The following is a 26,284-nucleotide window of genomic DNA, read 5'->3' on the forward strand; positions in this document are numbered from 1 at the left end:
CAAAAAAAAGTACCGGTACCGAGACTCGAACCCAAGACCTTCGGCATATTGAATCGTGCCTTTGCCGTATGGGCCACCATGGTTTGGTGACTAAGTGGCGGTCGTTTGTCTACATAAGCCACACATAGGATGAACTGTTCCAATGAACGAATGAACACGCGAGAGGACTATACTCTCGCAATATAGCACTTTCCTCACGTTTCTTTTCGTGAGGACTATCCCCTCGTTCTTTAACTTTGGGTGTACTACAAACTTACTACACTGAAAACCCAACCATGGTAGTTGCTACCATATTGTAGGGTTAAATTGAGAACACGCGAGACGTATTTTTGCTAAAAACATTCCGTGCTTGAATTAACTGTTTAACGCAGTCAGTTTTACTATGTCGAGAGCGGTATGGTGATATCAACCCTCCAATATGGAAAAAATGATAATGAATTCGTAATTGCTACCATGCAATTTTGTGGAAGCATGGTACATTCTACCATTTTTGCGTTTACTTTCACCAAAAAGCCACAGTTATTTTAATAAGCAGCATTTTTAGCAAATGTTCTTAAAAATTTCCATGGTCGGGCTTTCAGTGTATATTTGGTTTGATTTTTTTATTTTGTGTTCATAAAAAGCTTAAAATTTCAAAATTCTGAAATTTAGAAATTCTAAATCTTAAAAATTAAATAAATGATCATGGATTCTAAAATAAAAAAAATAAAATTTAAAAAAATAATGACAATCTAAAAATTATTGCAACTCAACTTCAACTTAAATTTTTTGTTGAACTTTTCCCACTGTGCGTTAATTTTAAAAGCAGCACTGCGGCGCCATCTCTGTATGAAAATTTGAACCATTCGCCACACGCGTCTAACGGAGGACCACGTGACAGCAACATAAAATTCAAAATTCAAATCTGTAAACACGTGACTTCAAAGCTTCAAATCAATCGTGGAAATTTCAAACCATGGAATCGGAACTCCAACCTTCGGCACCGGCCCGCACCTGGACCAGCCATCCCCGTCCCACTATGTACTCCGGCAGAGTCGGAGATCTCCGTTCGGTGGACGAAATTGGTTCGTTTAAAAAAAAACGAATTTCTGCAACCAAATCCGAACCGAACCTTCCTGTCCTGTTTTCTTTCAGCTCCCGCGTTCCGCCACATTTTCTCGGAATTCACCCAGTTCAACGAGATCCAATCGCTCGTCATGGACGACCTACTGTACGCGGACAAATCGCTGGTGGTGAGCGCTCCGACCGGGTCGGGCAAGACGGTCATTTTCGAGCTGGCCATGGTTCGGCTGTTGATGAACCTGGAGGACGCGAGCTACGGCGGGGACTTTAAAATGATTTACATCGCTCCGATTAAGGCACTTTGCGCGGAAAAGTTCAACGGTTGGAGGGAGAAGTTTGAGCGGATCGGGGTGAAGAGTGCCGAGGTAACGGGGGATACTGACTTGCGGGACTTTTGGGATCTGCCGGACTGTAATTTGATACTGACCACGCCGGAAAAGTGGAACTCGGTGACGCGGCGGTGGAGGCAGAATGTGCAGTTTATGAGGCTTATTAAGCTGGTCATGATCGACGAGGTGCACATCTTGAACGATCCGAACCGGGGGCCGGTGCTGGAGGCGGTCGTGTCACGGATGAGGAATATTCACCGGTTTATTGGGGGCGAGAGCGAGGGGGGGATGGAACCGATGCGGATTATTGCGTTGTCGGCGACGGCGCCGAACGTGGCGGACTTGGCGGCGTGGGTTGGGCATGGGAATACGACGTGTTTCTACAAGTGAGTACTTCTTTACGATGACTGGCCGGAGCATTCTCTGAGCTATTCTTTCCCTTAGCATCGCCGAGTCCCGCCGCCCGATCAAGATCGACAAATACGTGCAGGGATATTACTGCGACACGAACACCTCCTCGTACCGTTTCGACCTCAACCTCAACTACAAGCTGTTCGACATCATCGTCAAGTATTCCGGAAACCGCCCCACGCTCGTTTTCTGCAGCACCCGGAAGGCCACGGAAACCGCCATCAATCACCTGGTGAACAACCACCCCCTTAGGCTCACTCCAGACCGGAACAATGCGTTGATGGAAATCGCCGAAAAGGTTCAAAACGTTGAGCTGAAGCGATGCCTTCCCACGGGATACGTGTTCTACCACGCGGGGATGAGCTTCGCCGATCGGAGCCTGGTGGAGGAATCGTTCCGAGCCGGCAACATTCCGGTCATGTGCTGCACGAGCGCACTGGCCATGGGTGTCAACCTACCCGCACATTTGGTCATCATTAAATCTACGCAGATGTACACCGACTACGGCATGGAAGAATATCCAGAGAGTAGCATCTTCCAGATGATCGGACGGGCAGGCCGCCCCCAGTTCGACACGTTCGGAGTGGCCGTCATCATGACCCAGCGGGAAAATGTGGTAAGTTTAAACAAAAAGAATCTTTATATTTTCAAACTAACTACTTAAAATCTGTACAAAATGTGTTCGCCATTTGCTAATCTCCCGTGTCACTCTCTCCACCTTATTTTAAAATAATTCGCTGAAAATCGCTCAAATACCCTTGTGCAACTCTTCTCCGCCCCCTCGCAGTTTGTGTCCAGTCGTGTGTGTGGTGATGATCCTGAATGGTGTTATCCCGATAGTGGGTTGGCGTTCTCTTGGAAGTCGACGTCGGAAACGAAGCCGCTTTCCTTGTCCACCGTGTACTTGACCGTCATGAGGCGACCGTCCGGAAGCCAGACGGAGTATTTGCCGGAGACCTGAAATGAATGTTATTTTAGTTTTAAGAATTTTCAAGGCAAAAAAAACGCGGGCAGATGGCTATGTTACAGGCATGACCAGAATGACGAAGAACTTTTAAGCCTCTAACGCCCATGGTAGCATCAGACCACCAATACTTCCAGAACTATTGAAAAGGATTTATAAACATATGATACACAGTTGCTTATAGAACCTTATTAAAAAAAACTCTAGACTTTGAGATCGAATTTTTCGGAGATGTGACAATATTTTCAACTGCTTCTTTTTGCACACGATTTCATCCATATTTATGAACAGCGATCTTTTCTACCGATAGACGCGGGGGCAATTTTTTTTCAAAAGAACTTTAAAATTTGTATGGAAATAATCGTCTAACAACTGAAAGCAATTTTTGAAATTGATTGCGTTAATAATTAGCATGTTTGGGAATGATCTTTTTTTGTAAAAAGTTTCTTTTCACGATTTTTTTCCCTCAAATCTACGAAATTTTGAAAACTAATGCTTTCAAAACCACTATAAACACTTTTTACATTCAATTATTAATACTATGGCCTGCAATTTCTATGTTTATTTTACTCATATCATGTTGTTCAATGTTTTCACTAAGAATATTTTTTGTTGAAAATGTAGTAAGTTTCCAAGCATGAATACAAAAAATACCAAAAACTGATTTATTCTTACTTACTTTACTATTTCACAAAATAGTTTATTTTTAGAAATTACTCAAATTTTAAGAATTTACAATCTAAGTAACAAAGGAAGCGAAATTGTGTATGTTTATTTCTCTTTTATTAGATTTCTTTGAAAAACACTCAAATTTTCACAACGTACCGTATTTTTTTCAAATATACTAAAAATTTCATACAATTTAATTTTGCATGCATTTTCATACAAGTGAAACCTATATTGTAAATTATGAATATTTGAGAATTTTCGAAAAACAAGGTATTTTGTGAAAGTTTTAGTAATTCATAGAAAAAGCTAAAGGCGAAAAAGCATACGAAATTTCGCTTCGTTTGACACCAATATTGCAAATTATAAAAATTTCAGTATTTTCGAAAAAATACGGTATTTTGGATTTTTCATTGAGATTATAAATTCAAGTACAAAAAAATTCATTCAAAAATTTCAAAAACTTTAACATATTCGAGAAATTTTAAAAATTCTAAAGATTTTAAAGATGCCAAAAGTTTAACAAACGTCTCCCCCCTCCCCCCCTTCAAAATTGGTCCCAAAATCTGGAGGCAATTTTTTTTTTCAAAAAACGTCAAAATTTCAATGGAAATAAAAGTCTAATCAACTGAGAACAATCTAAAATGCCTTTTTCGGCTCGTTTGAAAATATTTTGAACTTTTATGAAATTACAATATACAGCACCGCAAAAACTTTTTTTCTCGCAAAAATTAATTTTTCGTCAATGCTTAGAAATTTTGGAAATGAATGCTTTGCAAAACAACTGGACAGGTGCATTTTTTTCTGGATTTTTGAAATTAACATAGGTTTGTTAAGGCCGATGCAAATATTTAAAAAAGTTTTGTCCCTCGGCCCTGGCCGAGGTTAAGGGGGGGGGGAGGGGGGCAAAAAAATATAAAAATTTAAACAACAAGCCATAATCTTCACATTAAAATGAAAAAAGTGTTTTAAAATGCATTTTACACTAGTTCAGTTGTTTTGCAATCATTAGGTTTCAAAAAACTTTAAGATCTGACAAAAACAAAAATTGTATCGAAAAAAAAGATCTTGCATCGAAAATTTTCAAAAAATCTTAAGATTTTTTAATAAACCCAAACATGCTAAAAATAATTTTAAACGCAGGAGAATTTCAGCTGGTTGCACTTGAATTTTCATTGAAATTTTGAAATTTAATGTAAAAATATTTGTTTTGCCCCCTGATTTTTCGGGCCAATTTTGAAGGGGGGGGGGGGGGGGGTGACAAAAACTTTCAAAAATATTTGTACCAGCCTAATTTGCTCTTGACTTTTTAGAGTTACTAACTTTTTATTCAATTTTATTTAGAATTCCTTTAAAAAAATTAAAATAGAAAAAAAAACTAAGTTTTTTGTACCTTTTTCAATTTTTTTAAATTAAAAAAAGTGAAGGAAATTTTTTAAATTCAATTTCGAAAAAAAATATTTTTTTGAAATTCATAAAAAATAGAATTGTTTAAAAATTTTGGAATCAAAAATATTTTAATTTTTTAGAAATTTTAGACTTTTGAAATCATTGAAATCTTTAAAAAGTTTATTTTTTTTATTTTTAAAGTTTTTGAAACTTTTGAAACTTTTGAAATTTTTAAAATTTTAAAGAAAATAATTTAGATTTATTTTTAATTTCTGTTATTTTTTCGCTTTGAAAAAAAAAGAACTTAGTTTTTTTTTAAATATTCCGTTTAACGTAGGGGAGAGTGGGGAGACTTGATCCCAAGCCTGTATCTCGTCAGCATGTGGGTAAAACAATTAGCTTTGTTCTGGAAAGTTGTGCGAAATTTGCTAAAACTCATTGTAGAAAACAAAGAAAAAAAAAATAAAAAATGTTTAGATTAAGTTACACACATTTTTCTAAGAATTGCTGCAAAACACTTCCAAGAGATCTTTTTTATTTGTTTTGATAAGTGAAGAAAACACTCAAAAATTATTTAAAAAAATATTTTAATACATGAATTGTTTGATAAACATATCAACACCAAAACCCTTACGCATTTGACGTTAAATTTATCGTCATACTATTTTTACAATTAATTGTTTAAAAAGTGCGTTTAGGGAGACTTGATCCCTGCATTTTTACAGTCACTGGAATCAGCCTCAAGATTAAATAATTGGGCTGGGTTTTTGTACATAGTTTCCTTCAGTATAGTTGTACATAACTTACTGCAGTTTGAACCATTTTTCAAATTTTTTGTGAACAAAAATTACCAGCTTTTGTAAACATGCTCAATTTTGGTCTAAAAAAGATAATTTTAAGTTTTTAAATATTTTGCATGCTAAACTTGGGGTCTAGCTCATTTCCCCGAATGCCATTTCCCCGAATATCATTTCGCCTGATTGGCCACATCCCCGAATGCCATTTCCCCTAATCGGCCATTTCCCCGAAGTGACACTTACGCCAATTGCCGTTTATATAAATTTAAATTTTCCCGAATTTTCATATGACCTTATCATTATTTTCGCCTTTTTCCATGAATGACAGATATTTTCTTTCTTAATTTTACCGAACAAACAGCTTTTTCAGGTATGCTGTTGATTAAATGTTGTCAATTGGGTAGTAAAGCCCTTTGTCAATTTTTATGAACAACGGTAAGAAACATGATTAAAAACCATTTCAGATAACGTTTTATTCATTTTTATGCAAAAAAAAAGTTATTGACAAGACAACATTTTTTCTATGGATCCACTATGGTCCCCTTGGAACGAGCTGTCAAGTAGAAACTTTTGTGCCAAGAAGGGCCGTGAAGTGAATTTTAAAAAATTGAATTAAAAATCCATTTTAAATCCTTTGCGGTCGTTCAAAGGGTCATTGTACTTAGAAAAATAAGCCATATCGTTGTGAACAATAATATCACAAATTTAAGCTTAATTTAAGGACCCAATTACAGTCCAGACTCGAATATCTGAAGCCTCGATTATCCGAAGTTTGATTATTAGAAGGTTTGTATGGGACTTCGAATAATCGAATCACGAAAAAAAAATTTTTTTTTCGTTTTTTTCTTTTTCTTGTTTTAAACATCAAATTTGAGTACTGCAACCCCATTTAAGTCAAATTTGAATAGTTGATTGCCTATTAAATAATAAAATGCATTTTTTCAATATTTCAACACCGCCATATTGGCCTTGGATTTAAAAGTTCTTAATCACTTTAACGTAGTGTAGGGGACATACGCTCGACAATAAAAAAAAATAGGCATCATAAAAAAAAATTCGTGATTCGATTATCCGAAGTTTTGATTATCCGAAGTGAAATTTTTCCGAAGCCTTCGGATAATCAAGTCTGGACTGTACTATTTTTTTTTTGTTCAATTAACATTTGTATTCAACCGCATAATTAGATGTTATTTTTGAGAAATTTGCAAGGAAATTTGTCTTTTTTCGAATTTTGTTCAAGAACCCAAAAATCGAACAAATAGGTACATAAGGCTGGTACAAATTTTATTTAAAGTTTTTGTTGATTATACTTTTCGCCAAATCCCAAACCAATGATGAGTGTGTACGGGGTTCTGTACTACGAAAATCACACGGTATGTTTTTTGAATCATAAAAAATAACAAAACTTCTATTGCATTATTATTATCATGTCTATAAGAAAAAAGTATTTGTTTTGAGAATATATGTATAAAAAAAAGTCTGTAACAATATTCATTGTATTGGAATTTGTATTGAATCCCCCCTAAAATGCGACGTCTGTTCTGAATGAAGCCAAAAAGAAAGTTGATCATTCAAGGCCATTACGAACCTTTAAATATGTAGTTTGATGTGATAAAAATTGTCATCATTTTTTTTTCTTTTAAAATGCTATTTCCCGGGGCACCGGGCATTTCCGCTTGACCGCGTTTGGGGAAATGGCATTCAGGGAAATGACTATTCAGGGATATGACTAATCGGGTAAGTGGCATTCGGGATTGTGGCCCATTCGGGAAAATGGCATTCAGGGATGTGGACGATTTGGGGAAATGGGAAATTCGGCTGAATGGAATCTGGGGAAATGACAATTAGGGGAAGTGTCTTTTCGGGGAAGTGGCATTCGGGGAAATGTCCCTTCGGTAATATGAGTTTCGGGGAAATGCCATAGATTCTAAACTTGTTATATTTTGAACACAAACGTACAGGTTTAATGTGATTTTGCTGCAACTTATAGAAAATTAAAAGTTTAGATGAATTAGAAACATTTTGCTTAAGATTTCTTCAAAATGTTGAAAAGGGGATCAAATTACCCCCAACATTTTGAAAACGCCGGTTTCAAATATTATTTTAAAACGCTTGGCATGATTCGAAGAGTTTATCTGATACCCTTATCAGCCAAACATAGTTGAATGTTTAAGCTTTCAATTCATGCAAAAAGATCATAGTTTTGTGAGAAATTGACAGAGTTATGTGCGATACAAAAAAATGGGATCAAGTCTCCCCACTCTCCCCATACGTTAATATTATACCCAGTCTCTTAAAACTGTATAAAATTAAACAGAAAACATTTAAAGCGCTAGGCATTTTTCGGTTTGTAGAATATTTTTTTTACAATTTACTCTCTAAAGACAAATTAACGCTAGTATATGCCGAATACTAACTTTAATGCTTTAAAATTCATATCGATTACTATGTATTCAACTGTTTATCTATTTCTACAACCCAATTTCAATTTTCAGACCGAAATTTGTTTTTTTTTTTTAAATTTGGGAATTCCTGGGACAGTTTATAAAAAATCCCGAGATTTGGGAATTCCCGGTTTTGAAAAAATCCCGGGAATTTTGTCCTGGGAATTCCCGGGATGAACGCACCTATTTGAACTAATTTAAATGGAAATAAACATTACACTTTGAGGGTATCAAAATTATCTGTTTTATATTTTTCTTAACGATAATAAACTGACTATTAGAACTTTTTCAAAAGATCTAGATATACTTTTCTATTGACCTAAGTTTTTGTAGTTTTCATACTGCATAGAAATCTTTACCCTATCAATGTCACCCCAGCTTGCAAAGGGAATATTCTAAAAAAATAACCGTTGAAATGGTTTTAAAATGTTCAACTTACTTTGCCTCCGGCATCTCCCGCTTCATTTTTATCGAAGAACAGCTGCTTCTCCGGATCCTTCACTTCGTACTGGTACTCGTACTGCAACCAAAGAACAAAATATTTCCGTTACTTGTTTCAACTATCCACAATAACCACATAGATTTTTCTAAATTACCGCTTCATATTTCTCTGCCTGCGGCGCCGAGTACACAAAGTACATGAATGAGATCACAAGAAACAGTTGTTTGAACATTTTTGTAAAATGCTTGTTCTATTTGCTAAGAATTATCACACACTTGTATTTTTTCCCTAAAATCACTTCTGCATAACTGCTTCCCGTGTTCGATCCGGATTGACGTCGACGACTGAGCCAACCAACCGTCCCAAGTTCTGTATTTATACGCGGGGAGGCTCGCGCGCGCAGTTTCTTCCAGAAGGGAGAGTTTTCCGAGTTCTGAGATCGCAACGAACGCGAAACCGCTTTGAACTTTAGATCCGGGGCCGTGCAGCCGAGCCTTTTTCGCCAAAGATGTCACACACATTATGGCTGTTTGGTGGCTGCTGACGACGAGCCTTTCGAGGAGAAGTTTCCCGCGCTGGGTCGTCGTGTCTAGTAGGTTCTCAACTCCAGCTGCTCATCGTGGGGACGGACCCCATGAAGTGCATATTCATAATCAATCGCCAATCGCGATACGGATTTTTTTTTTTTGTTTCGTTTGTTTTTGGTTTGGTGTGGTTGTTGGGCCCCCTCCTTCGTTGGTGGTTCAGGAATGTCGTCTCAAACCCGTGACAAGGTCCTCACGAGAGGAATCTGGGATGGTGGATCTAGGTCTAAATTGTTTTCAATTTGCATAAATGCAAAAATGAGGTCTCATGAAAATAAATAAATTGATACTAAGTTTGTTGAAACAGTCATTATATGCCTTTTAATTTATTTAAAAATGTTTTTGTTATGTAAATTATAATGCGTATTTAATAGCATGTTTAAAACAAGTATTTAATGAAAACATCATTTTCATAGATCGAACTATTTCTATCATGCTAGCGAAAAAATATGAAAAAAAGAGTAAAAAGGAAAAACAATTTCTGATCGATTTGGTGTCTTCAGCAATGTTTTAGGTGTTGGTTTTTTTTTTCAAAAAACATTCTCAGAATCCTGTTTTTCATATGTTCAAGTGTACCAAAATGGCTTAACCCTCTATCGGTCATTTTTTTTTCTATTGTTGAGGAGATAATTTTGAGCAACTTTTGTTCTACGAAAAACTTTACATTTCTTGTTTTATATTTTTCTTGTACCTATCATTTTTAGTATTTTAATTTGCATTTATCTTGTTAAGTTTATGTTTGTTTTTGGCAGCATTTGGCCTATTATACCATCATTACATTTTGCCTATTTAACAGTTTTATGTTTTTACTGTGACTTTTTTTCTATTTCTTGCTTGTTTTTTCACATTTTCTGCTCTAGAATGGCACTGTTATCATTTAAATTGTAAAAAAAAGTTGAGCAAAGAATTTTTCAAGAATTTGTTGTACAATTTGCATGCTTGAACTTTTAACATCGGAAAAATAGTCTGTAAGATACAACTATCGGTTTGATCTTCAATGTGAAATTTTCCAATCATTCGAATCTAGGTAAAATTTCAAAATCACCATTATCTCAAAAAGGCTAAAAATTCTTTTTTTACCCTTTTGAAATGTTAAGCTTGCATTTCAAAATTCTGTAATATTTTTGATTTTAGAAGGTTTAAATTAATTTAAAAAATTTGATATCTCAGCAAAAAAAAATAGAATCCCAACAATTCTTCCAAGAATGAGGACAAAATAAAATTAGAAAAAGTAAATTTCTAATTACGAGCGTAATTTTTTAATTACAAAAAGTTTCACAATGTGCTTTTTACATTTCCCAAAAAAAAAATATTTCCCGTTTCCCGGGAAATTTGTAAATTTCCCGGGAATTCCCTAAATTCAAGCCGAAGTATACATTTTCTCAACTTTTTGGATTAATATTTTTGGAAATGCTCTGAAACAAATAATGAATGAAACTCAACATGATTTTGTTCAATCTTATTTAATATTTAATTCGTTTATAATTAATCAGGTGACCAGCAATTTTGATATCAAGATTTCTTTCTGATAATGAAGCAACTGGAAATAGAAATTGCTGAATGAAAATAAACTATTACAATTTAGGTAAGCTTTTTTAAAGCTTTTTAAAGAACAATTGGTGGTATTTCATATTAAAAAAATTTAAACCCCTTTACTGCCCTTACCATGATCAAATGGGGTAAAAATAGCATTGGTATCGTTGAATATTTCAGATCGGTTTGTGCAAAAATAATTACTTCAATTCGTTTAATACCTAGTATTCAAGAAATTACAATTTGAAGTGAAAGAAATAAGGAGCACTGGTGCAACAATGAGTGTTGCAGGATTAAAAAGGAAAAATTCAAGTCTCATTGTGAAATTATGGAGCAATTCTCTCATATTTCGGTCATTCGATTTTTTTTGTATTTTTTAATCCGACTGAAACTTTTTTGGTGCCTTCGGTATGCCCAAAGAAGCCATTTTGCATCATAAGTTTGTCCTTATAATTTTCCATACAAATTTGGCAGCTGTCCATACAAAAATGATATTTGAAAATTCAAAAATCTGTATCTTTTGAAGAAATTGTTTGATCGATTTGGTGTCTTGGGCAAAGTTGTAGGTATGGATACGGACTACACTGGAAAAAATGATGCACGGTAAAGAAAAATTGGTGATTTTTTTATTTAACTTATAATCACTAAAACTTGATTTGCAAAAAAACACTATTTTTATTATTATTATTTTTTTATATGTTTAAGAGGACATAAAATGCCGACTTTTCAGAAATTTCCAAGTTGTGCAAAAAATCTTTGACCGAGTTATGAATTTTTGAATCAATACTGATTTTTAAAAAAATCGAAATATTGGTCGCAAAAATTTTTCAACTTCATTTTTCGATGTAAAATCAAATTTGCAATCAAAAAGTACTTTAGTAAAATTTTGATAAAGTTTTCAAGTTAAATCCATTTTTAGGTGACTTTTTTGAAAAAAGTCGCAGTTTTTCATTTTTTTAAATTAGTGCACATGTTTGCCCCATCAAAAAATAAAAAAAAATTAAAAATAGTGTTTTTTTCTTGCAAATCAAGTTTTAGTGACAAAAAGTTAAATAAAAAGTCACCATTTTTTTTACCGTGTAACATTTTTTTTCAGTGTAGTCCATACCCACACCTACAACTTTGCCGAAGACACAAAATCGATCAAAAAATTCCTTCAAAAGATACAGATTTTTGAATTTTCATACATCATTTTTGTAAGGACAGCAGCCAAATTTGTATGGAAAATTATATGGACAAAATAATGATGCAAAATGGCTTCTTTGGGCATACCGTAGGCACCAAAAAAGTTTCAGCCGGTTTAAGAAATACAAAAAATAAAATTAAAGAAAAAAGACCGATTCCGTAGAGAACTGCTCTATGTTAATTTATCGTAAAATTAAAATCATGTTTTTGTGCTATGAAAACCGAAATCAATTATGAACCTGAAAATCATGTGGCATAATAAAGCCATAAAAATTATTGAAAAGTGCTTTGTATTGTTTAAGAGGTGTCCAAAAAATGCAAAATATTTTTGAAATTTACTCCAAATATTTGAAAACATTGAATTTTTTTGAAGTAAACCAAACACGAGAAGTTAGATTTTTAAGGAAAAACTAAACAGCTTTGCCATTTTGTTCAATAGCTGAAATCAGTATAATTTGTTTTAGGATAGTTATTTGTCATAAAAACACAATTTCTGCATGTATTTTTGTCATTTCAAATTTATGTGTCAAACCACACTCTTTAAAACTGGTCACAGAGGCAAGCTTAAATGATTTTTTGTGGAGTATGGATTCATCTCACTCACTATCCAAACACTTTGATAAACAAATACTTCTCATCAAAAAATACCTGAGATATTTTTTTTGATTTATTTTACGATTGAGCTTATAAAATTAGAAAAATATAAACATTTTCTTGAAGTTGTATGATTTTTTACATGCAGTCAACCTGTTAATTGATCTTCACACTTATTTTATCCATTGAAGTCGCTGTCCTATACATTTTCTATGCAAAATATTAATCAGAATCAAGATCAGAACAATTTTCAATAAATTAAAAATTTCCCGTTTCCCGGGAAATTGGACGCTCTAGTTAAAACTGCTGTCCCAATTCGCCCCATGTGTCCCGATTCGCCCCAATTGACGGTACTGTAAAAAGTTTTTATTCGACAAAAAATATTTCGTCGATACTTTGATATTTTAAAAACTAAATAATGCAAAACATCTGGACAGGTGTAAAATGCGTTTTAAAACACTTTTATCATTCACATTAGAGGTGGGCGAAAAAAGAGCGAGCCGCTCAAAGAGCCGGTTCACTGAAAAGAGCGAACGAACCGTGGCTCACAAAAAAAGAACCGCGGTTCTTTTTTAAACTCCTGTCTTCTGAAAGAACCGTTTCAAGATGGGATGATTTTTGTTATAAAAATAATTAACTGAATTTCCAAAAAAATAGTATTATTTTTTTTTTGTTTTTGACAATGGAGCACTTCCATTCGAGCAGTTTTTGCTTTTTTCTACAATGTATTTCTTATGGAGCGAACTGTCAAAAACTGCTCGACTGCGGGTACTCCAATGAAAATGCAATTTCAAATAATTCAATGCTTACAAAAATCAATCCACAAAGTAAATGATTTTCCAAACACTATGAAAAAAAAAAACTTTTCATCGAACAACTGATTGTACATGAAAGTATTACCGGAACACAAATTTGAACATTTCATATTGTAAAAAATAAATCCTTTTGTTTGATAAAGCATTTATAGACTTTATCGATAAATCCAGCATGTATAAAAGAGTACACAGAATATTTTCTCCAAATAAAATATCAGCATTAGTTCAATTATTGCAGAAATAATCGCAATTTTAAAATTAAGAAGCAATTTTTCCAGCATCCTAGATATAAGTTTGGACGCCATTCAATTACTCGAATATTTAGGTTCGAGTAGAACTCTAGACAAAGAGACCACCAAGACCATGGTTTTCAAGGTTATCTTCTAGTTTTCAGCTTTAATTTTTTAATTCCGCTATATAGTTTTAATATCTTGATAGAAAGGTATTTCGTCATCAGTGTTCATCAGTGTTCTGTTCCCGACTATTAAAAATATATATCGGAATTAAAAGGAACAACTCGTCTCTTTGTATGCATAGTAATGCATTCTGCTAAAACGCTCAACCAAACCACAATATATTTTTTATCGAATAATTTATTATGTGAAATAACTTATAAAATCACACGATTCTTAAAAAAAAACCTTTTCATCTAAATTTTGAAAAAGAGCGAATGAGCCGTTCAAAAGAGTGGCTCTTTTTAATGAGCGAACGAAAATGAGCGGCTCCTAAAAAAGAGCGGTTTTGCTCACCTCTAATTCACATGTTAAACCATGGCTTGTAATTTAAAATGTTATATTTTTTATTTGAAAAAGAGCGAGTTGTGGCGCTATAACCACGGCAAATGGTGTCCAGGGCATTTGTGGAAATACAATGTCCCATCCCAGAGGATCCCGGAGCACCAAAACTTCTTAGCATGGTGCTCCCAACGATAAATTACTCTAAAAACAGGAACGTGAGCGGGGGATCCCCACGTTTCTTCCTCCCCTGTTAATGAAACTTTACAATTTTGTTATGTTATGTAAAATTTCCTGAGAAATCCGACACAAAAATCAAATATCTTCAAAAGAACTGTATTGTTGTTTGAATATTCGTGTTCAAACTCAATCCAATTCAACGAATCATCTTTGCTGTTAACTTTACGCAGTTGGCCTGGCCGCTTTAACGTTTGTGATGTTTCAAAGCAATTTATTGCATTGGGGCACTGGAATTGTTAATAATGACAAGTGGATGCTAGGCGTTAATCAACCTAAGGCATTTTCCAGGATGCCCTCGAAAGACTGGCTGCGCTAGGGTTAGATTAGATTAGATTAGATTAGTTATATTTTTTTATTTGAAAAAAAAAGAAAAAAAAGATATCCAATCGAGCCCAAAATTGTTGCGAGGGTTCCTTTGACCATTAGGGTGATCTACGCCGTGTTAGGGTGGTCCAAAAAACCTAATTTTTCAAAAAATCGTAGCTCCGCGCCATTTTATTCGATTTTTGCCCTCATGGGCGCAAATGAAAGTTTTTTTTTTTTTAATTTATATTTATTCAAATTTCTTTTCCATGTACATTCATTCAGTTAAAATATTATTGAGTGTCCAATCACAAACGATGACTTTTCACCTCAATTTTTAATACTAGCAATTTTCATTTATTCATGAAATATTGTAGCTTTCGCTATTCAGTGATTTCAAATGTAGGAGGTCCTACATGTACAAAAGGGAAAAGGGATACCTTAAAACTAACTTATAAACTACATAAAGAGCGGATCATTGCAGCTGAAGACTGCAATGATTTTTGTCGAAATGCATCAATTATCTTATTGGACATAAGCGCAAATGAAAGGTGTTCAGACAGGTTTTTAAGGAAACAATAGTTCTAGCCTAACATTTGAAAAGGTGGTTTGAAAACATGAATTTTTGTTTTGAAGATATTTGATTTTTGTGTCGAATTCCTCAGGAAATTTTACATAACATAAAAAAATGATGAAGTTTCATTAAAAGTTTACTAGAACAAAAATTGGCAAAATATCAATGAATTTATGAAAATAATTGTTTTCTTAAGCTTTTACTGATGTGTGGTCCCATAGTTTAAAAAATATTAAAAGTCTTTATTTGATTGAAAATCCATTGGTAAACAAAGTCCTTTTTGCATCGGTATTCGACCTACTTACGATAAACCAATATCAAAAATGCTTGAGATTGTTCATCTACACGGCCTTCAAGTGCTCCAAACTAAAAATAAATGAAATTTTGTTTAATTTTGGAGAAAAACGAAAATTAGTGTCAGAGGTCACGGTAGCTCTTACGGCTTTTTGATAACTCACCCTAGATATAAGCGCTATACCATGTATTCCATCGATTTTACAAGTTTTATTTTTAATGCAAATTTCAATGTCAGTCAGTAATAATTTTGTTTGTCCCCCGATTGTTTGGGGTAATTTTAAAGCGAAAGGAAACATTTTTTAAATGCCTTGTTGCTCAAAAGATGGCTTTTTATCATCTAAATCATATAAAAAACCAAGAATTCCCGAAAAAATACTTTGCGTAATAGATTTGTACACAACTGCAACTATGATATTTGAACAATTATTTGATTCAAAATATTAAAATTAAAATATGTTCAATTATAGTAAAGTTTTATGTTTCTCAAGTTTCAACGCAATTTTTTTCGCTATTAATGTTATTTTCAATGTTTAAAAAAAATTGATACTATTTCATTTATAGAAAACACGTTTTATGCTCAAATAATTAAGTCAAGGGTATGTCAAGTGATAATCTAAACTTAGATATTCTGATAACTGATCGGAGATCCGAGTCTAATTAAATCAAACCACGTGACTGTTTACTACTTTGCAATTCCGATCGATGACTTTTTGTTGAACTTAACCTGTTTTAGTAGAAACTATACGCTAAAATTATGTTTGACGGTGTTTAAATTGAAAAAAAATATTGTTATAACAATCCAATTAAAATTTACGCTGACGCGAGAAAAAGAGTACCAAATAATTGTTAAAATTAACGATCATAATCGTTACACACTAAACACTGTAGTGTAGGAGTAAGATGGGTAGAACCTCATAGCTTAGCTACACGTGGTGCAATTAAAATGCATCCTCAACAGTAGCAGAAGCATCAGCAGAAAATAGTTGTGGCAGCGGGTGTCTCGTCACGATTTGACTTCGTGAAGGACGCGATCAATGTTCTGTTTTCTGTGCTCACAATTCTTCACATTCTTCTTCTTATTCTTCTTCTCGATCTGCCTTGTACAACTTAGTCAATCCCCTTTTTTAGCCCTTCCTTTGTGTGTAATGAATGTCATTCCCATCACCAAGTTTGCACTAACTAAAACTTAAAAGCTCAAACTAATGCCAACCTCTTGCTTCACTTTCAGCAAAAGTACGAACGCCTCGCGACCGGATCGATCCCGATCGAGTCGTACCTGCACGAGCACCTGGCCGAACACCTCAACTCGGAAATCGTCCTGCAAACCATCACCGATCTGGCCAGCGCCATGGTCTGGCTGCGGTCAACGTTTCTGTACGTGCGAGCCCTCGGCGCCCCCGTCCGGTATGGGTTGCCCGCGGCCAAGGACAAGGCCCAGATCGAGCGGAACCTGGAAGGTGACGAGACGACCTGTCAGAGTTGGACCATTAAAATTTTAACCCTCTTTTTTTTAGAACTTTGCCGCACCGTGCTGAATGCCCTGGAGAAATACTCTGCAATTGCGATCGTCGCGAAAGATCAAGGAGGCGGATCCGACGGAGGTGATGACGGACTGCGGCTGAGTTCCACCCTGTACGGACGGCTGATGGCGCACTATTGTATCAGCTTCCAGACGGTGAAGCTGCTGAGGAAGGTGAGTTGTGGAACAGTTTGGTTTGGACTATCACTATTCATTTACACCTGGGTCGAACTTTGCGATGGAAAGGTGATGAATTTTATTGAAGATTTTGCCCGTCGATTTCAATCGACGCAGGAAAATATATTTCGAACTGTGGCATTAAACCAGAAAAGTGTTACAATTACACAATTTTAAAAGGTAAAATTACATATTTTTTTGTTTTTTTTTCCGTTGTGTAATAGCTCCTTAACTATGAAACATACAAAGTAAAAAATAATGTAAATTTGAAAGCTGTAATTTTGGAAGGATTAATATTACCGCTTTTATGATGTAATTTTACCTCAATTTAGACTGAAAAAGTGACATTACACCAGAAAAGTGGTAAAATTACACATTTCCAGAGGTAAAATGACACCTTTTTTTCTGACATGAAAGATGTTTCTGTGTATGTATAACGGCATTATCATGACATTTTTTCTTTTATTTGCTGTTTTAAGCAAAAATATAAAATTGTATTTTCAAAATAACTTTTTAGAACATAGTAGGTCTTTCGTCTAGATCAGACACTAGAAATTTGTCCTCTCGGACAAACTTTCATGAAACTTTTTCCTCTGCAACTTTGTCGAAGACACCAAAGCCCTAAAACGTCATCCAACACAGTTAGTTTGGTTGACACTCTGAAAGGTTGTCACCTTGTATGTCAATAATATAAATAATAATAATGTAAATAATAGGCCGTGCTTGTTAATTTTGGTAAATTTGTAAAATTGGCACTTTTTTCTCACTAAAACTAAAATATCATTGCGTTGGAGTATCGAAATTACGTTTTCTCCTCTAGAAAAATGTTCGTAGTGAAATTTCCTACATGCTACATTCATTAGTTTTACTGTTAAAATGTCCACCCAATTGTAAATAAGCATCTAACAACAAAAAAAGTAAACAAAAACAATTTTTAGACATTAAATTGCCTGGCAGAACCCAAAACCTTAAATATTGGTCAATTATTGATAGTGCATCTTGATCCTTGGATAATAAACTATAATTTAAAAAGTGAGCACCTATATTGTTTGACAAAACCTCAAATTGGGGCAAGCTAATGCAACATTTTGGGCGCCCGAAATACGAACGGAGCGCTGCGCTCCCAGAATCAAAATAAGATTAAAAAAGATAGGAGGAACATACACCTTAGATTTATTGGTCCTTTATGTGAAATCGTCTCAGCTTTCGAATGGATTTGTCAGTTTTTCGATAAAGCGGGGCGCCGGCCTTCAAAAATGACTTTTAAAAATACATTGTTGTTTTATGGCTAAAAAATGTATGGAACGGTATTTTTCTGACAAGTGCATTCGAAAGCTCTGCTCATTTCCTTTCCAAAACACCCCTAAACATCAAGGGTTCGTTGAAGTTTGGCAAAGTTATTAGCAATTTTGTAGACGCGCCTAAGTAAAAAAATTACCAATTAAAAAAAATGTTTTAGCTTCGTGGCGCCGAGGTGAGGTCAAATTCAACCAACCAAACATGGTTTCTTTCATAACTTGGTGGGGGCTATTGGAAAAGTACATTGCTTTTGATTTTTGAGCACCTTGTGTAAATAGTGGTCCACTTTCAGCGAGAATTACTCCTATACTTATTTTTACCTAAAATATAATAAATGTTAGTAAAAAACACAGCCAAAGTTGACCCCTAAAAAAAAAAACATTGGCAAAATCACATAAAACATGTTTAACCTTAAAACCTAAAATTTTCTAAAGTTTTAAGAGTTCTTCTTTCCAATGCTTTTTAAAGTTCGGAAATTAATTGAAAAATGGATTTTTGGCGATATTTTAAATCGAAGCCCGTCTAGAGGCGGGGTTAGGATGTAGAGGGTTAAATTTAAGAAATCAAAGTTTTATGGAGCCAAAAAATAAAAAAACAAGCCATAGTCTCAACATTTGAATGAAAAAAGTGTTTTGAATGCATTTTACACAAGCTCAGTTGTTTTGCAATCATTTGTCTTCAAAAAGATGTAAGGTTTGACGAAAACAAAAAATTTCAACGAAAAAAAAACTCTTTTTCAAAAGATTTTTAAATCACCTCAAACATGCTTAAAATGATTCGAAACGCAAGAGAATGCATATTAAATTGATTTCAGCTAATTGCACTTAAAAAGGCAAACATTCATTCTTTTCAACTCCACAAAAGTATTTTGTTGTTTTGGAAAAAAGTCTTTTGTTGTTTTGACAAAAAAACTTGATTTTAAAACCAACAAAACGTTTCATAGATCCAAGTATGCCTTGTTTTTCTACGAATGCTGAAACTCGTTCATATTTTTGTTGTGAAGAAAAGATTCTAGATTCAGATTTTGTTTTAGAATTTGTGTGTAAAAAAACAAAGAAAATAATTTCAAAATTACGTAGAAAAAAAAAATGAATCGAGTGTGCTTGAGATTGTTATGAGAAAATATTACAATGAAATGATAGATTTCTTGTAATAGCTGATTACAAGTATGTAATTCTGAGTTGAACTAATGTAACAAACGAAGATGTAATTAGGGATTACGTAATCTTTTATTACAAATATTTGTAACACTGAATTACAAAACAGCACCAACTATAATGTTTGAAACATTAACAAAGAAGCTTGTGATTTTTCAAACTCGCTAAGTAACCTATTTCATAGTTCTGTCCGATGGAAATTTTCTGTGCAGTCGATACGGATCGGGACGATCTTTTCTTGGTGGGGGAGCAGTTACGGAAATTGCTTTCCGCAAAATTGAGTGTTGAGTTCTTGAGTAATATTTGCACAATTTGCAACAAATTTTTAAATTCCCGGGAAAATTGTACGCGCTAGACAAGACCTTTTAAGAATGAAGTCAGTATCAGTTTAATAGATTTTTGATCTAAAAACAATATTTATAAACATTGATTAATGAAATTAGAAATTTAATTAGGGGTTGTTCAAATATTACGTCCAAGGATTTTCTGGATTTCAGCAAGACGATTCCGGGATACAATATTTATCGAAGTTCATCATATTTAGCCCTGATAAATCATATAAATTTCACTTAACTACTTATAACTTTAGAAAGCTTTATGTCCGAATTGTTTTTTTTTCTTATTATTTATATTTGTCAAGATGTTTTCTTAAAAAGTATTTTTTAAGTCTTCCTAACCCTAGACAAACTAGTTTCTAAGTAAATTTTTAAATACTTTTCTGAAATTTTAAATAGAGCCTCATATTGGAACCTTAATCCATCTTAAAGTAAAAAAAATGTGGTGTGCAAAAAGGTGTTACAAAAATGTGCATCAGACAAATGCATTTTTCCCAAGTTTTTGTCCCCTACTAAATTTTTACTTTTCATTGAAAAAAAAACTGTTAAGATAAATTGTAAATTTTTCATTATACATTACAAAACACTTTTTTTAATATTTTTATTCAAATAGAGCATTTTGAGGCTCTTCGTAAATTTAATTTTTTGACCAAAGATAAGAAAAAGAATTTAAGAATTTTAAGATTTTTGTTATAAATTCAAAAATGTATATAATGCATTTTGTGGTACTTTTTCTGTACCGTCATCTGGGGTGACATTGGGTCTGGGGTGAGATTGGGTCATACAATAACGCTAAAATTTGTATGACTCAATCTCACCCCCAGACCCAGTGTCACTCCTGTTGACGTTACCAAAAATATTTTGTGATATTTTTTGATGAACAAAATTGAAAGCAGTTTTTAAATTTATTTTTATTGCCGCTCTTTTCGTAAAGAGTTGATGAAATAAGCAAAACTTTTCATTGATATTTTCTGTATTGCGCGTATTCCCGAAAAAGACACGCGGCAAATCAGCCTCGAAACGACGCGCCGCACTTTCGGCTAATGCGCGCTGTCAAATCCCATACTACACGTTTTGTTTTTGTTGATCTTCTTCTTCGAATCGCATGGCATTGTTGCCGGGTATGTTTTTTATTGCACCAAAAGTGTAGAAAATCGCTGGCAACAATGTCTGCGGCATATTCTGAAATGCCGCGCGGCGTGTACCTTTGAAAGACGGACAATACTTGTTGTGATTACAAATTTTCTTTAAAAACTCATACCATACTTTCCATTCCTTCCCCACAGATCAAGGGCACCGAACCGCTGCTGGAGATGTTCACGCTGCTCACGTACTGCCAGGAGTTCGCCGTCTTCAAGTGCCGCAACAGCGACAAACGCGTCCTCAACGAGCTGAACCGATCCACGACGGCAAGTTCCACGATCCGTTTCCCGTTGCGAGGCCGCATCCAAAACACCACCGCCATGGTGTCCTGCCTGATGCAGGCCGTGTTCGGGAACCTGCCCATCGAGCTTCCCTCGCTCCAGCAGGAAGCCACCCGAATGATTGCGATTGGACGACGACTGGTCAAGTGTATGGTGGAGTTCATTTCGCTTGGACCACGGGGATCCGGCGAGGACGGTGGCGTTTTTAATGCGCTTTTGAGTACGTTGGTGTTGAGGCAGTGTCTGGAGACGAAACTGTGGGAGAACAGTCCGTTTCTTTCGAAGCAGTTGCGCGGGATCGGGGTGGTGTACGCCGGGCAGTTGGCAGCGAGGGGGAAAATCTCCTTCCAGGAGCTGGCTGAGACAGACCCGCGGGAGTTGGAGGTGATTCTGAAGAAGGCACCGCCGTTTGGTAACAATCTGGTTGAAACGGTTCGAAAGTTGCCGATTTTTGAGATCGAGCTAGTTTTGAAGCAGGACTACGTCGTGGAAGTGACGGTCACGCAGCAGAACAAGGGCTACGATAGGCAAGTTTCGGTTAGGCTGACAGTCCTGGTCGGAGATACGAGCAACGAGGTGCTGTATTTCAAGGATAACGTGTAAGTAAACAATTGTTTAAAAACAAACTGAACGTTGCACGAATCCGCCATCTTTTTCCTAGTAAATATTTAAGTAAATTTCTACTGAATGAAATTTTACCTGTTCAACTATTTTTAAAAAACATAAACTTTGCGCTGCGAAAGCGGTATTGAAATTTTCACTTTTTGGAGGCGCTCTTTCTTCAGTCCAACCGCCAAAGGAGCTCATCCGAGCAGGACCTGAGCATGAGCATGAGCATGAGCATGGTTGACTGCCAATGAGCTGCTACTCCGTTATTGACAGATCAGCTGAAGTTAAACAATGAATCAAAAATGATCAGTGGGAGCCAACCATCCGTTCACTGTTTAACCCCTGAAGACCCCGACTTTATTAGTCAATACCGCACCCAAAGTTAAAGAACGAGGGGATAGTCCTCACGAAAAGAAACGTGAGGAAAGTGCTATATTGCGAGAGTATAGTCCTCTCGCGTGTTCATTCGTTCATTGGAACAGTTCATCCATTGAGTGGCTTATAAGGACAAATGACCGCCATTTAGTTACTGAACCATGGTGGCCCATACGGCAAAGGCACGGTTCAATATGCCGAAGGTCTTGGGTTCGAGTCTCGGTACCGGTACTTTTCTTTTGATAGATGAACTTTTTTGGAAAATGAACCATGAGTAAAGTACTCTCGGTAATTTCGGGATTTATCCTCTCCGTCCGCACACAGTACCATTTTACTACCGAATCGTGCTCTTTATCCTCTCGTTTGCCGATGCCCAGTTCTGGGTGCGGCGCCCTCCCAAGAAGCCTGCAGTTCAACGAAAGGGAGGAATGTTAGTCCGATAGTTGAAGTTGCAGACTCATCAAGCACACAGTTTTTCGCTATATACTTGTTGATACCGCTTGAGACCGTTGAATCCACAGCATCTCCTTCAAGCATCACGTGATTATTATTGTTTTGGGTTAGTAGGATAAGGTATTGGCTTTTCGATGCCTCCCGAGCTACGATGCTATGGGGAGGACTTTCATAACAGACCCGTCGGCGAGCCTTCCGAGCAACGATGCTATGGGAAGGTCTTTTTGGTTAACACACAAAGTCACTCACACACAATAATTTCACTCCACTATTAATTAATCCAAAATGTCAGTGCGTCTTTCGATTATTATATAGAAATGGCTTTTTCACCATGAAAAATAAAACCTTATTCAAAAAACTATACACAATTTACCCGACGCCGTGCCTTCCGATCAACGATGATATAGGAAGGGCTTTGAAAATCACAAAAGAAATCACTTTTCACTCCGCATATTTTTTACGACCACGCGCTCCCTTTGCCAATTATGCATTCTGCACTCGAACAGCGACACAAAAGAGACGGAAAATAACACGAAAAAACAGGACTGCGCGTCCCACAAGCACCGCACTACTCAGGAGCTCATCCGAGCAGGACCTATAAATAAAGCGGCAAAATTAGATACTTACTTGTAGACTGTAAGTGAGCCATCATTGAGTGTTTTGATGTGCTTTAAGTGTGTTTTATTTTATTTTAGCATCTTTTTAAAGGCTAATAACCAGATAACATTCAAAAATGTTTTAGAAAAAAAAACATGACCAGCCCGGTCTGCGTTGTGTTTACCGCAAAGAGGATTCGTGGAACGGATCACAATTCACAAAATCTACAGGGAAGGAAGGATGCGTGAACAAACCGTACATTTTCATAATCATTTCATAATCATTTTTTGAATTGAATTGTTGAGACTTTGGATTGTAGTTTTTTACGCTTGGAAATCCTATTTTTTCCAATTAGGACGGTGTAAATATTTTTCAAAGTTTTTGTCTTCTCTCCCCGAAAAATCCGAAAAATCAAGGGGCAAAAAAACCTATTTTTTTCATTTTTTTTCCATATGCCAATGTCATTATAATTTAATCAGCTGAAAACAATTTAAACTCTCCTAGCCATTTTTAATATGTTTGAATTCTTTCGAAAATATTTTGAGTATAAGTAAATTGTCGTTGTACAGTATCGCAAAATCCGAGCTCCCTTTTTCGATATATCATGACTAGGGCTAGTGATTATTTACGGCAAAAAAATCGAAATTTCGCGGCTTGCCAATTACAAAACGTTGGAATTTCACTGCAGTTTCACGGTACTCTAAAAACTGCTCAAAATAAATCTTAAAATGAGCTCTTTTAGCGTAATTATGAACAGAAAATTGTTTTAAAAGTTAATAGCAGATAGAATCTTTTGACACAAGTTATTATTTTGAATAAAAAATGTATTGGATTTATTTTGAATTTTTTTTTGGAGAATTTCCGTCAGTTTTTTTGTAGATAAGAAGTAGTAAAACAGTGTTATAAAACTAACAATATATAAAACATTACAGCCATGCCCCGGTTTTGCATGCCCCGGTTTTGATTCGTACAGCTGCCTCGGTTAAGCACGGCCCAGTGCTTAACTGAAGCACAGAGCTTATGGGATTTTGGCCATATGGGAGACATTAGCTTTAAACGTATGAAAAATCATGCAAACATCAAAAAATTATAGTGTTTTGGAATCGGGATGATGTCAGCTATCCATCAAAATTATAATTTCATGAAAATTTTCACAAAAATACGAATTTTTCCTGTATTTTGAAAATGCAATGTTTCTCGAAAAACTACTCAAAATTTTAGTTTTTTAAATATGGGTATCAAATAATCAGGATTTTTATCTACATTTTGAATGTAACAACAACGTTTTTTGAAAACACTAAAAATTTTTACAAAACTACGTATGTTCGAAAAAAATACTGAAATTTTCAGTTATTTACAATATGGGTATCAAACAGTCAGGACTTTTTCATACATTTCGAATGTAATAACAACATTTTTTGAAAATTCTCAAAAATTTCACAAAACTGCGAATTTTTGAAAAAATACTCAAAATTTATGTTTTTACAATATGGGTATCAAACAATCGGGATTCTTTCAAACATTTCGAATGTAATAACAATGTATTTTGAAAACACTCAAAATTTTCACAAAACTACGTATTTTTGAAAAAAAATACTCAAAATTTCAGTTTTCTACAATATGGGTATCAAACGATCAGGATTTTTTCATACATTTCGAATGTAATAACAATATTTTTCGAAAATACTCAAAATTTTCACAAAACTACGAACTTTCGAAAAATTACTCAAAATTTTTGTTTTTTGCAATATTGGTATCAAACGATCGGGATTTTTTCATACATTTGGAATGTAATAATAACTTTTTTTGGAAATACTTATTTTTTTACAAAACTACGTATTTTCGAAAAAATGCTCAAAATTTTAGTTTTTACAATGGGGGTATCAAACGATCGGGAATTTTTCATGCATTTCGAATGCATTAACAACATTTTTTTTAAATACTCAAAATTTTCATATTTTTTTTCAAAAATACGTAGTTTTGTGAAAATTTTGAGTGTTTAAAAAAAATGTTATTACATTCGAAATGTGTGAAAAAAAACCTGATCGTTTAATACCCATATTGTAAAAACAAAAATTTTGAGTAATTTTTCGAAAGTTCGTAGTTTTGTGAAAATTTTGAGTATTTTAAAAATAAATTGTTAATAAATCCAAATGTAAAATAAAAATCCTGATCATTTGATACCCATAAAGCAATAACAATAAATTTTTGGTTTCTTTAGAGAAAAAAATCCATTTTCAAAATTCAGGAAAAATACGTATTTTTGTGAAAGTTTTCAGGAAATTATAATTTTAATGGATAGTTGACACCCGATTCCAAAACAATATAATTTTTTGATGTTTGCATGATTTTTCATACGATTATAGCCAATGTCTCTCATATAGCAAGAATCTCATAAGCTCTGTGCCTCGGTTATGCACGCCTCGGTTTTGCATCCCCCATATGCGGTGCTTAACAGAGGCATGTCTGTATTTGTTTTCCTAAGTTCAACAATAGAGGAATTTCAGTATTTTAATAAATTTTAGGCAAAACTCAAAAAAGCAGTTGATAATTGCAGAAAAATAATAATACATTGCAAATGTTCAACAAATAACTTTTTTTTCGCGTTTTCGTCATTGTAGTGTTTAATAATGTTCTTTTATAATCTTTTTAGAATTTTGAGGAATAAATAAATTTTGCTGAAATGTAAAATCAATTTGTGCGTTTCATACAATATTTCAATGAACAATATCTTTGAAAAATAGTTCTAAATCTGACAAGCAATATTTGATTATTTTGGAAACTACATCCGAAATGATCGCTTAAATTCTTGTAAAGTGTTTGAAATAAAATAAATAATGATTAAATGAACTGAGAAGATGCAATATTTAAAATTTCGCGGCATTTCACGGTGCTTCCAAATTTCACGGCCAGGAGCAAATTTCACGGATTACGCGGCTTCCGCGAAATCGCGAAAAATCACTAGTCCTACTCATG

General features: G+C 34.6%; 2 protein-coding genes across 2 annotated transcripts in view; one reads left to right on the forward strand and one right to left on the reverse strand.

Annotated features, from left to right (window-relative positions):
• The first annotated feature begins 948 nt into the window (after positions 1–948).
• Positions 949–26,284, forward strand: part of LOC6041281 (probable ATP-dependent DNA helicase HFM1) — a 32,372-nt gene continuing 7,036 nt past the window's right edge. The window contains exons 1-6 of the mRNA XM_038266475.1: positions 949–1,064; positions 1,135–1,777; positions 1,836–2,418; positions 16,592–16,820; positions 16,878–17,056; positions 21,137–21,873. Coding sequence (XP_038122403.1) covers positions 956–1,064; positions 1,135–1,777; positions 1,836–2,418; positions 16,592–16,820; positions 16,878–17,056; positions 21,137–21,873 — 2,480 coding nt within the window. The 5' untranslated portion in view covers positions 949–955. The remainder of the gene's footprint in view (positions 1,065–1,134; positions 1,778–1,835; positions 2,419–16,591; positions 16,821–16,877; positions 17,057–21,136; positions 21,874–26,284) is intronic.
• Positions 2,424–8,840, reverse strand: LOC119765541 (pro-resilin-like). Its single transcript, XM_038249623.1, has 3 exons — positions 8,659–8,840; positions 8,502–8,582; positions 2,424–2,759 (listed from the first exon to the last, which is right to left on the reverse strand). The coding sequence occupies exons 1-3, from the start codon at positions 8,734–8,736 to the stop codon at positions 2,631–2,633; spliced, it is 288 nt and encodes a 95-aa protein (XP_038105551.1). The 5' UTR covers positions 8,737–8,840; the 3' UTR covers positions 2,424–2,630.

Source organism: Culex quinquefasciatus, chromosome 1, assembly GCF_015732765.1.
Source record: "Culex quinquefasciatus strain JHB chromosome 1, VPISU_Cqui_1.0_pri_paternal, whole genome shotgun sequence".
NCBI lineage: Eukaryota > Metazoa > Arthropoda > Insecta > Diptera > Culicidae > Culex > Culex quinquefasciatus.